The sequence below is a fragment of the Macrobrachium rosenbergii genome, chromosome 57 (assembly GCF_040412425.1).
Source record: "Macrobrachium rosenbergii isolate ZJJX-2024 chromosome 57, ASM4041242v1, whole genome shotgun sequence".
NCBI classification, from domain to species: Eukaryota; Metazoa; Arthropoda; class Malacostraca; order Decapoda; family Palaemonidae; genus Macrobrachium; species Macrobrachium rosenbergii.
In genome coordinates, this window is record NC_089797.1 from 12751003 (window position 1) to 12764214 (window position 13212).

General features: G+C 39.5%; 1 protein-coding gene and 2 non-coding genes across 8 annotated transcripts in view; 1 reads left to right on the plus strand and 2 right to left on the minus strand.

The window, feature by feature from the left end:
- The window catches only part of LOC136837099 (probable E3 ubiquitin-protein ligase HERC4), a 91889-nt gene that overhangs the window by 75700 nt on the left and 2977 nt on the right, over positions 1 to 13212 (plus strand). For all 6 annotated transcript variants that reach the window (XM_067101709.1, XM_067101714.1, XM_067101710.1 and 3 more), the window contains 4 exons: positions 2648 to 2780; positions 3114 to 3263; positions 11041 to 11239; positions 11525 to 11656. In XM_067101709.1, the coding sequence (XP_066957810.1) occupies positions 2648 to 2780; positions 3114 to 3263; positions 11041 to 11239; positions 11525 to 11656 (614 nt within the window). The remainder of the gene's footprint in view (positions 1 to 2647; positions 2781 to 3113; positions 3264 to 11040; positions 11240 to 11524; positions 11657 to 13212) is intronic.
- LOC136837142 (5S ribosomal RNA) lies at positions 6564 to 6682 on the minus strand. Its single transcript, XR_010852601.1, has one exon. It is a non-coding gene; the product is annotated as a 5S ribosomal RNA (ribosomal RNA).
- On the minus strand, positions 8181 to 8291 carry LOC136837139 (U6 spliceosomal RNA). The gene has a single exon (XR_010852599.1). It is a non-coding gene; the product is annotated as a U6 spliceosomal RNA (small nuclear RNA).

Here is a 13212-nt window from a genome sequence, read left to right on the forward strand (position 1 = left end):
CATGAGCTATTTTTTGTTGTATTCTACATGAAATTGCGCACATTTTCATATATAAAACTTTATGTAACGGCTAATAGAAAATGGTGCAAAAATTATGACAAAGTGACTAAAGAATTTCTGAGATTTTCAGCAGAGTTAGCTGATGCTTTCTTTTTGGGAGAAGAAAGAAATTCGCGTATGCGCAGCTGGGTCACGCTTGTAAACAAAACAACAGCATGATCCGTGAACTCCCAGCATCCCTCAAGGCGTGTGATTTAAAATTTTTTGCAAACTAGGCCTATAAGTATTTTTCTGCGAATATTAAAAAAACTTTTTGTAGTCGACGTATTTTACGTCCACTCGGCACCCGACAGACAATTTTTGTAGACGTAAAATACGTTCAGTCGGCGTTAAAGGGTTAACAAAATTATCTCATGTGCATTAGACAGTTACTAGTTCTTGTATTTTAGAGAAATCTAATCATTGTCTACTTATGATAAGTTATAGGACATCACCGTAATATTTGTCCTTGTAATAAATATTACATAAGCTTCTATGGCTATTCTTAAGATTAAGGGTAATCCAGTTTGTCCAACATACTTAATATTACAATTCCCACAACTGAATATAATCTAACACCAGATATTAATATACAGGAATATTGCAGTTTTCTGCAGTTAACAAGCAGTACAGTTAACCTTAACATGAGAGGAGGGCAAAGTTGACAAAAATATTTCATTACATGAGGACCAGGACTTAGAGCCAGGTAGTAGCCTAATACCCTTAGAAGGTCTCATGTACTTTCAAACATATTAAAGACATTTTAGGATACTAATACAAAGAAGTAACTGCAAACATTCAATGTTGTAGGAAGCTGTGGTGAGGGCAGCCTGATGGAACGATAGAAACGAAAGAGGGAATTTGATTACAGCCAACAAAATGCAACATTCAGTTGGAAACTAATGACCAATGCATAGCAATTAATTTTTGACAATTCTTGAGGCTAATTTCTTGTTAAGAAACGTAAAGCCTGCATGATTTGATATACGTAATAAAAAAGATGACTGGTATCTGTTGCTACCGTAGATGGCATTAAGTTGAAGCATAATGGTGATTACAGTTTACACTAGTAGCTTATGGTTACCTGATGTCGTATCTATGAAGAAAAGAGAGCATGTGTAAATTGTCACCTTTTTGAATCGGTAAATATGACGATTCAAATTTGTATGTACCTGTATTCCACATAAGCTTGTAGATATCAGGTATTAGAATTTTTCGGTTAATCAGTTGCCAGAAATTCTCGAACATTTCAAACATTTGGGTAACAGGAAATTTGTTGTGTGTGATTCCCTTATAGCTCTGATTAGTTATCTTCCAGGCAGCTGTGACAATGGATATGAGTCCAAACTTGTTCAGATTGATTTTAGTGTAGCATGTAACCAAACCTGTCATTTTACCCAAATTATACATTGAAGGAGCTGGGGGGCTATGCACTTATCTCATTCTCAGTTTTTGAAAAGTAATGAAAACCAGAGTTGTTGTTGAGATATTTTCTATTGAAAGAGAACCTATACTTATGTGGTGTTTCTCAGGGTTTTGTTGGACCTTTGTTGTTTTTTGGGCTGTACAATGACACAATTGCTGGTTCAGAAGAATAAAAAAGAAAAAGAAAATAGATATCTCAGTGGGGAGAAGAAATACAGTTTGTTGCATTTATTTACTTCCTTAAATACAAAATTGAGTTGCTTCTAGTCTTAATGAAGGTCTGGAGCAAAACAGTTTTTCTTCCACAACCTACTTGCAACATTGTGTTATCAAATTATTGGCTGTCACTTGGTGTCAAGTATTTGAATGTTTGTCAGTACTTTATATCTTTGGAGCCTAGGTTTCTGTTTCACACCAACTTTTAAACACACCCTCTAACAATACCAGAAATATAGTATTTTTTCATGTGAATATAATTATGGGGATTATGGCATCATGCCACATACTTTGTCTCCAGTGTTCCATCACTGAAACGTGGCTCTCATGTTTGGCAGTCAGCAGCTTCCTGTGCTCTTTTTTTTTTTATGAGGTTGCTCAAAATGGTGGTTTCCTTTTCCTCAACACTTGTCATTTTTTATTTAGCCAGTTGCCAGAAGAGCTCTTATATTGCCATCTTCTATTACTATATCAATAGGGATAGTCTAATACAGTAGTACCCTTATTGTGTGCTTCCCAGTAACTTTAAAGATATTAGTATCCACGTTTCGTGAAGTGTCATTTTTTCACCTTGTGAGTACTAGTAGTTTTTCATTCCGTGTACTGTTAAACTGGAATTATCTTATGCCACTATTATTGGTTTTTATGTTCTCAGCTTTATGAGAGGCATCTCTACTGCTTTGAAGCACGTGGCATTAATGTCTTAAAGTATTCTAACTTTTAATGTTAACTTTAATGTTAACTTTGTATGTAAATATTTATGTAATTTTTATTAGATTTTCCTATTTTGTGGAAGATTGCTTGGCAAGATAATGTTGTTTCAAGGTTGTTTTAAATGATTGAATGTATTTTGTAAGTTGAAGTTATGACTACAAAGATTAAGGGAGACATATTTTATAAGTAGCCCCAGTAGATGTAAAGAAAAGTTCCCTCAATAACCTAATAAGTAAAATTTTTATGCTTGCAGGTATTGTATGTGGTCTTGCAATATACAATTTTACCATTATCAACTTGCCTTTTCCATTGATACTCTACAAAAAGTTACTAGGAGAGTCAGCAGTTCTTGATGATTTAGCAGACTTGGATCCTTGCCTTACAAGGTAAACTGGACTTTTTAAGTATTTTGCCTTCCATAAATCTTGTAGCCTGGAATGTCATGAGATTGCCTTGTTTTCTCTATTGTTGAGGTGTTATTTATGGTGCTGTTACAAGAAATTCAAAAGCTAAAATTATTACATTGCCAAGACTAGTGAGTGTTTTTTCTAGTTTTTTTTTTATGTAGATACCAGTATCATCCTGTAACATGAAAAATAAAGAAATTTAATGAATTTCAAAGTTTCCAAAACTTTTAATGAAGCTTTTTGAAAAATTTTGTGACAAAACTCCATTGTTATGTTGGACACCAAATGTTAACTATTTTGATTTGTTTTCAGGAGTCTTCATGAATTACTGGAGTATGATAATGATGATGCAGAAGAAGTATTCTGCTTGAATTTCACTGTGACACAGGATTACTTTGGAGAAACTAAAGTCATACCCTTGAAGCCCGATGGAGAAAACATAAATGTAACCTCTCAAAATAAGTAAGTATACAGTATTCGTTTTCCTAGTACAAGTGGGTGGTATACTTAAGTGTTTAAAGGCTAAAATATTCTCATTTTAAAAAGGTACAGGTAAACTATAACATAATTGTATGGCATTATGTTGTTGTCAGTTTAAGAACTTCTTGGACACTTATTTCATATGCTCTTTATATAATGTTTTCTAAGAACTTTTATGCTCGTGAAGTTTCAGGTAATTTTATCCAAAGATATCTGTAATATATAATATTTCTGCCATTCCTTAATAGAAAAATGATATTTTAATGATAAAATAAAGTTTGTTCATACTTACCTGGCAGATATATATATAGCTGTATTCTCCGAAGGTCCGACAGAATTTCAAATTTGCGGCTACACGCAGTGGCCGGTCAGGTGGTTAGTACCCATTCCGCCGCTGGGAGGCGGGTATCAGGAACCATTCCCATTTTCTATTCAGATTTTCTAACGCCACTGTCTCCTGAGGGGAGGAGGAGGGCAATATAAATATATATATCTGCCAGGTAAGTATGAACAAACTTTATTTTATCATTAAAATATCATTTTGTTCATGAGACTTACCTGCCAGATATATATATAGCTGAATACCACCTTTGGAGGGGGTAGAGACAGCCAAGAATTAGGAAAAAACCAATTATTGGTAAAAATATTTTGGTTCCTTATCTGATAGCGTAGCTGACTGAGTGGTTACTGTCACTCTAGTCTGCTTCTGCTTTACTAGAGACCCCAGCGAGGTAGTGACCTATATAGCTGGCGACTTCTAGATGATCTGTCAACGGGGCGTGACCACAATGTGACTAGATCATAGCCCATACAAAGAGGACAAAAGAGCATTACTAACCACCTAACCAACACCTAAAGCGTTAGTTTGCAAGGGATTGGGAAGACTGCCTCCAGTAGTCGACCCAACAACCACAAAAACACAATTAAAAGGGGATAGGATCAGAGTTACCCCTGTCCCCAAGGTTGCTGAAGCAGCAATGTAAGGTCCCAGCGAAAAGCAATTTCGTATGCTACCTAAACATCTTGCCAAGAGTGTGAGGCAAACACCGAATTGACTTCGCCAAAATGTGGCACTAAAAATGTCACTGAGTACCATATTTTTCTTGAACGCCATGGAGGTAGCAACTGCCCTCACCTCGTGAGCGTTAACTCTCAACAACTTGAAGTTGGAGTCGTCACAACTAGAGTGTGCGTCCTTAATGACGTCCCTAATGAAGAATGCCAGTGCATTCTTCGACATAGGTTTAACTGGTTGTCTCACAGACCACTATAAAACATCCAATGGACCACGAGTGTCCTGTGTTCTTTTAAGGTAGTACTTGAGAGCTCTAACTGGACATAGAACTCCCTCAGGTTCCTGTCCAATAAGGTCTGCTAAACCTTTGATTACAAAGTGTCTAGGCCAAGGGTTAGAAGACCTATCATTCTTAGCCAAGAACTTTGGGCTTAAAGAATAGACGGCATTGTGTTCCTTGAAGCCCACATGACGGCCTCGAACTTCTCTCACTCCCTTCGCCGCGAGGAATGCCATTTTCGAGTAACATCCTTAAGAGATGCAGAGTGGAGAGGCTCAAAAGGACTAAACATCAAAAACTTGAGCATTACGTCCAAGTTCCAAGCAGGGGAAATCAGCTGAGGAACCTTGGACGTCTTGAAAGAGCTCGTAAGATCGTGGAGGTCCTTATTGTCAGACAAAGCTAATCCTCTGTGTCTGAATACAATCGAAAAGCATGCTCCGATAACACTTGATAGTCGGAACTGCTATATCGAGTTTTCTCTTAAGTAAAGGAGAAAATCCGCAACCTGGCTCACAGTGATAGAGGAAGAGGAAAAAGCCCTTCTTTCTACACCAACCTTTGAAGGTTGCTCACTTCGCTAGATATATCCTTTAGATGAAGAACTTCTGGCTCTAGCGATGGCCCGTGCCACCTGGCCAGAAAAACCCCTTCGCTCTGACCAAGTTTCGATAGTCTGAAAGCAGTCAGGTTCAGAGCGGGAGATTCAAAGATATCTCGTGAAGTGGGTTTGTATGAGCAGGTCTGCTCTCATAGGAAGGGTCTCGGAACGTCTACCAACCAGAAGAGAAACTCCGAGAACCAGTGGTTCAAGGCCAAAAACGTGGGGATGAGAGTCATACTGCGTCCCTTGTGAGGCCGCGAACTTGCGTATGACTTCTCCCAGAATTTAGAACGGGGAAAAAAGGCGTAACATCTATTCCGTCCAATCCCAGGAAGAGCAACTATCGCAACTGCCCCAGGGTCGAGTACAGATGAGCTTTATAGAGGGAGCCTCGCTGTTCTTGAGGTCGTGAAAATATCCACAAGATAGCGACCCCAAAATTTCAAAAATCTTGGCAAACCTCCTGATGAAGGGTCCATTCCTTCGGCAGGAGTTGATGGCGCGCCAACAGAGCAGGTCTGCTCGAACATTTTCGACCCTGCAACAAAACTTGTGAGAATCGAAATGTTGCGAGCATAGGCTCAAAGAATAATCTCTCTTGCAAGGCTGAACAGGGAACAAGTAGTATTGTCCGAGTTTGCTAGAACTACACGATTGCAAACTTGGACCTCAAGAATTGGCGAGCTAAAAGATGGCCGCCAAATCTTTGAAGTCGATGTGCCAGGACACCTGTTCCTCTCTCCAGGTTCCTAACACTTCCTCTCCCTCTAGTGTTGCCCCCAACCTGTTGACGACCCCTCGGGAAAAACAACACTAGGTTGGGGTTCAGAAGCTTGAGGGAGATCCCTTTCTGCAATTCCGTTGGATCGAGCCACCACCACAGATCCTCTTTATATAAGGAAGAATTCTCAATTCCTCTTTCAAGTCTTCCTTGCTTTGTCAGTTCTCCAACAAAAGAACTGAAGAGGCCTGAGATGCAGACTCCCCAGAAAGCAAACTTCTCCAGCGAGGAAATGGTCCCCAGCAGACTCATTCCTTCCTTCACCTAGCATGTTTCCTTTTCCAAGAAGGCCGAAACTTTTTCGTACATAGAAGTTGCCGTTCTTGCATGACGGAGACGCTATAAAAAGCCGCTGAATAGATCTGAATTCCCAGACACAATGGACAGTGAGGGGATCAGCTGTGACTTCTCCACAGACCAGAAGTCCCAGGGACTTCACGAGTTGCAGAGTCAACTGAAGGTCCTCCAGATACCTTTCGCCGGCCGACGACGCTCGAATCAACCAGTCGTCCAAGTAGAGTGAGATCCTGACGTGCGACAGATGCAACTGCATCGCAAGCGTTTTTCATGAGGCGATGTAAACACCCTCGAGCAAAATGTAGCGCCAACAGCATCTGGTGTTCCCAGGCGGTCAACCATCCAAGTACTGACCAGACCCAACGTTGCTTAACTTCGCTGATCGGACGAGAAGCGGTGTTGTCAACGTGGTATGGCCGCCAGCAGAGTCCAAAGCAGAGAGCCCTGAACTGGTACGTCTAGTCCCCCAAGACAACCTGAGAAACTTCACCGAACGTGGATGAATTGGGGCGTGAAGATAAGTATCTTGGAGATCCAAAGATACCATCCAATCCCCGGGATGAAGGGCTCCTAGTATTGGCTACGAGGTCTCCATCTTGAACTTTTCCTTCCGGACCAAGTTGTTCGACCTGTTGACGTCCAAGACGGGTCTCCAGCCTACTGAAAGTTTCGGGACTAGAAACCATCTGTAGTAAAATCCCGGGGAACACCGAGTCCAAGATCTGTTCCACTGCTCTCCGCTCGAACATCTGTTCGAGCAGGTCAAACAATTTTCTGTTTGACAGGAAGGCAGTTGGGAAACAAAAAACAAAAGAGGAGACAGGAAGGGAATCAAGTAACCTCTCTCTAACAGTAGGAGGGACCAAACGTCTGCCCCTCACTCTTTCCAGGCTTGTGCAAAATGAAGCCTGGTTGCAAAGGGAGTCTGGAGATGAAAGGAGTCACTTGCTACCTCTCTTGGAAGTGACATTCCTTCGGGAAAAAAACTCTCTCTCGTGGTGCGGGTCTCGTGTTGCTTCCCATGGAAGCCCCTTTGTTATGCAAACATTTAGCTTTCGTTACTTTTTGTATCTGAGATCGGTGCAAGCGTTATGAAGGAGATGCAGTTTGAATGTCGATAACTTTAGTTTTGAGAAAAACGATATTTTTTGCTTCTCTGTGTATTTATTTGCTTGCCGTTACACAGTTGATGTTTTTATGACATAATGAAAAGCCAAAAAATAGACCTGCAAAGTAATATAACTTCGCTAAATGAAGCTAAATGAAGCGAGTGTCAAAACACGGCTGAGGTTGGCCAGCGCGACGTTTTACTTAGTCAAGCTCTGAGCAGCTACTGACTGACTGCCACTGACTGCCCTGCGGCATTCCTGTCTTTTTAAATGATGCGTACTATGTCCACAGGGTTGCCATAGATCGCATTAGATATTATTTCATAGCTAAAAGGAAATTACCACCGATATACTGACAATATCATTACATTATATGAAAAATGTAATTTGACTATGATAGGTTACTGTTTTGTTTATAACTTCTAACTGTGGCGAACTTTTAAATAAAACTTTCTGAGAAGATAGTCAGGATATGTATGATGCCATATATAAAATATCCCAGAAAATTTTATTTCCGATTTTTTCGTCAAACGCTCCCCTTAAGACAAAGACAACTGCGAAGGTGGAGAGAGAGGAGCCGACGGTCGAAAAGTCTCAGGAAACAGATCCTTAAGAAAAAAACCAGAGTCTGATAATCAGAGGAAGAAGAAGACGAAAGAAGTTTCTCTTCATACAAAGGCTGTGACGAAAGAGGATGTTCTTCCGCAGCTGGTGGGTCTTGAGTGAGTGGTGAAAGTAGTTCCGATTAAGCCGTCGTGGCGGGAACTCCAGCGAACGAAAGAAGTCGTCAACTAGAGTACGTATAGTAAACATAAAAATGTGGAACGCTTCACGATTAGCGTGTCATCCTTGCGCGCAAGAGCCATGCTAATCTTCTCTGTATCGTTCCAATTAGTATATGTAGGCTACTGCGAAGGCAAGTACTGGCTAAATTAAGAAGGACATCAGATGTTGAAGCGGGTAGTTGTGCGACATGATAAACAACTGGAGCGGTGTCAACACAAGACTTGAAGCTACTGGCGAAGCGAGCGCGGAGCGTCATGGCGTGACGCGCGAGAGGCTCCGTGGCAAGTACTAGAAGAGAGTCACAGCGTGGCGCTGGCGGCGTCATGGCTAAGCGCGCACCGCGTCAAGGTGAGGAGTGCGTGACGCGTGAGAAGCGCCACGAAGAGCAAGACGCGCGCTCCTGGCGCGAGACAAGAGAAAAGGCCAACACCTCAACTCGGGAAGACGAATAGGAAGCCACTAAACACTCTCTCTAGACGACAGACGCTCTGTATCGTTCCCGCGAAGGAGGGAGACGAAGGTGAAAGTCTGTACCTCTTAACAGGCAGATACGAATCTTGAAAGGTTCATGAGAGCATCCAGCTGTTGTTGCAAACCCAACAAAAACTTACGCGTTGGAGAAGCCACTCTCTCGGGAGAAGGGCTGAACCTGAGAGAAGGAAAGGGGCGAGAGACGTATACTTCCTTCCACAGGGGAAGAAGCTCTAGCCCTTGCCTTAGCGACAGGGGTCAAGTAGAGTGATCATCGAAAAACACTTTATTCTCTTCTGCAGAGGAAGTTCCACGCAACTTTCGGGAAGAGAACAAACGTCTAGAGGAAGAGGACGTGAAGCGTCCTCTCCTCTAAGCTTCTCTTAAGAGGCGAGAGTCCAACCGAGAGCTCCAACCCGAGGCGGGGAGGGCGTGTCGGAGGACGAGAAGCAATCCTTCAGGATGCGTGCCTGAGCACGATCCCTGGCAGCCTGGGTAGCGTCATCAGGACCTGCCGAAGGGACGCCAGATCGGTGGGAAGCCCCCGTAACCCTCATGCGGCTTTCGACATGCCCCCTCCCTGGTCCTGGGAGTTCGACAGAGGTCCAGGCCTAGAGGCATTATAGGGCCGATCTGACGCCCCTCCACAACACTAGGGGCACTAGCACTAACACTATGCGTTTGAATTGCATTCACTTTAGTTTCAAGAGCACGCATTGACTCCACACGAGAGCCAGGGAATTACCTTCTGCAGCAACAAACTACAGGTTAGTAATAAATTTATTACAGGGTTACTAGTAGGAGAAAACCCTGACTGTCCAACTAAGGATGCACTCTAGGAGGAAGATTTCCTCAGCCTATCACGCTCCAATTTAAGCATATAGGCTTCATATTACTTCCACTCACCCTCAGACAATCCCACACATTCATTACCGATTATCATAGAGCATTGAACACCCTTACATATATACATAAAGAGTGAGGAACTATCAAAGTCTTCGATAGCCTCACCTTACATTCACCCAAGCTACAGACTCGATAGCTAGAGGTAAGACATCTTAATTATAAGAAAAGTCAAAAGCAAAATCAAAAACGGTCCACAAAGAGCGTATGCCAAGTCACAGATCCAGTCGAATACCAAAAAACAACCAAAATACTTAAGTGACAACAAATTTCGAAATCCAAAAGGCGGAGGAACTGACAACAGGTGTTGACAGTCCGGCGACAGAGAAAATCTGAATAGAAAATGGGAATGGTTCCTGATACCCGCCTCCCAGCGGCGGGGAATGGGTACTAACCACCTGACCGGCCACTGCGTGTGCCGCGAAATTTGAAATTCTGTCGGACCTTCGGAGAATACAGCTATATATATATCTGGCAGGTAAGTCTCATGAACAAATAGAACATTACTTCTGCCTTGCATATGCAGCCTACATCATTCAAGGGTGCAATTTCTCTTACCAGTATTTGTTTTGCTATGTCATCAGGAAACATTTCCATTTTGACATTTGGGCAACAAGTTTTCAATAATAGAACATAAAGTCTAATCCAAGATTAGAGAAGGAGAGGTAATGCTATTTGATCTTTGGTAGATATGTTGTCAATTGCATGGTCATAAACTCTGTTGTCATCTTGGGCTAATAGTAATCGTGATGTTGACTTATCAACTTTAACTGGCCCTCTTTTTTGCCTAATCACTTTGATGTTGGCACTCAGTTACATTATATCCATTTTTAAGAATTAGGATTTTAACAAAACAGTTAAAATTTCCATCATTGTAAGCCCAAGAAACTGGTTTTTTTTTTAAAGGTGGTAACTTCTGATATAGGAGAAAGTAATAATGGTTGCTTTAAATAGTGTGTAAAATAATCAAAGCTGCCAATATTAGATTATGTACAGTATTTAGTTTGGAGGAATTAATAAAACATTAAAAGGTTCCAAGTGTGTTAGTGAGCCATATACTTGGTGGTCAGAAGTGTTCTCCTCAAAATGTATACTTGGAGAGTATACATCAGGGATTTTTTGTTGAGAACCTTTGTATATCACTTCTAAGATATATTATCTCAGTAGAGCTTTATTGTTAAATAAGTAAGAATATTAGGCAAACCAACTAGTGTATGGTGTTGTAATTAAGATTGAAATTTGGATGTTATTTTTGTTGTAGATCCTTGGATGTAGTTGAATGTAGAGAGCTTAATGAAAGGTACAGGTAATGCTATTTTTTCTAATTAGGCAACATTACATGCACTTTTGTAAAAAACAATTAGGTCAAAACTCTTTATTTTGTTATTTAATCATTATTGCTTTTTTTTTTCAAGAAAATGAAAATTTTTTTAAGACAATTTTGTGATTGAATCATTGCAGTATCTTGGTAGGTGAATTATTGCTGAGTCTAATTTTTGGGAAATTTTTAAAGGCAGGAGTATGTGGACCTTCTAGTGGACTATAAATTAAACAAGGGCATAGAGAGCCAGTATCAGGCATTCCATGATGGATTCTACAGAGTGTGTGGTGGGATAGTTTTGAAATTGTTTTATCCAATGGAGTTGATGGCTCTTGTCACTGGCAATGAAAATTATGACTGGAATGAGTTGGAGAAAAGTGCTGAATACAAGGTAAGTAAGTTTGTAGTTACCATAAGTCTTATTCACGTAAAAGGTATCAAAAATATTTCTAGACTTTGCTCTGCATAGTTTGTATATTTAATAATATTCTTCCAAGAATTTCACAATTTTTTCAGGATATGGCTTGTATATTCAAATTCTCTCTTTACTTCCTTTAACCTTATACTGTACAACTTTGTAGTTGGCTGTATCCTTTTGAATTCTGCTTGTCCTCAATGTGTTACTATGTTACTTAATTTTTATTTTACTGTTATAACACTTTATTTCATCCTGTAGGGAGAATATCATGCTGAGCATGCTGTCATCAAAATGTTTTGGGAAGTCTTCCATGACTTTGCTTTGGACCAGAAAAGACAGTTCCTCCTCTTCTTGACTGGCACAGATCGGGTACCAATTTTAGGAATGAAGGTAAGTGGCTTTGTACCTCGATTTGAAATTCTTTGGAGACGATGCCTAACTTATAATTAAATCTGCAGGTATTTGTTTAGGAAGATAATTTACACTCCATGTATTTATTCACCGATGAATAATGACAAGTTTTTTTTTATTATGGAACCTAAGTAGATTTTTGACAAAAGATTAATAGTATATGAAGCTGGCTTTTTACATTACCTCAAATGTCATTTGCATATAGTTGAGTAGTACATGAAAGCTAGTAGCAATAAAGAATTGGCAACAATTTTGCAGTCAGATTTTTCACAGTTGCTGTAATCATGGGCCACTGAAATACCCAATACAGTAACCATAAAACAAATATTGATAAAGTGCTGTGGGTAGATATTTGTGAATGCCATGTGAAGCCACAGGAATGTTTTAAAAAATTATAAAATTGTTCAGATTTCATTGTGTTTTGGCCTGCTGATCCCTTTAAGTCTGTGCTGCTTATATAATGTAGCAAAATAAATCCAGTCTCTTGGTCAAACTGTGCTTCTCTTTTCAGAACATAATTGTATACAATGAATTCAGCACTTGAGATTGTTATAACAATAATGCCACTATAGAAATTTGTAATTTTCAGTTACTGAAGAGATGTTATAGAAGCCTTTGAAAGGTATTGTTCTAAAATCTCTCTTGACAAATGAAATAATTTTCATTCCACATTATATAAAGTAATAATTGTTGAAATGTGTTAGGTCCAACCCATTTGGGCATAAGGGAACTGAAGATGCCAATGAGACAACCAGAGCTGTAATTACTCTAACCAGATCAAAAAGACTCATTCCTGTCGGTGACCATCAAACCTCTAATGAACGTATCATCTTCAATAAATGACAGAATTTATGGAATGATTAATCTGATGGTGATGTATTAAAAATGAATCAGATCTATTGTAGGATTTTTTGCATTCTTCAAGCCAAAAGAGCACTAAAAGAATGTAAGTTTATTCCATCTTTGAATTGGTCATACACATATGAACTTGATATTTGATGAATAGCTTACAAGACACGATCCTTGTATGCAGGGAATGCAGAAAACAATTTTATTAAAATTTTGTGATTGTCAATTTATCTGATTGAATTTTTAAAGAACTGGTGTATATGAGAGTCAGGGTATTTAACTTTGTGATCTTGTTAAACTAACAACAACAACCTAATTAACAACAACAACAATAATAATAACAACAACAACAACAACAACCTGCATATAATGGCCATTCTTCAGTTTAAGTAAATCATTTATCAAATCATGTACAGTATAAGATTTATCAGTATAATAACAAAATTAGTTTGTTTTAGTTTTAAATCATGTACAGTATAAGATTTATCAATATAATAAAATTAGTTTTAGTTGTAATCCCAAAATTTTATCCATACTGTAATATGACTGATAAGGTATTTTCTCAGTTTGTAATAGAAGTAACTACAGTTTACTTGAGTTGCTCCTATTTGTGGGGAATGCTTCTTTACCTTGTCATCAGTATATCATCAAATATGACATCTTTGCACAGTGTCAGCGGCCAAAGG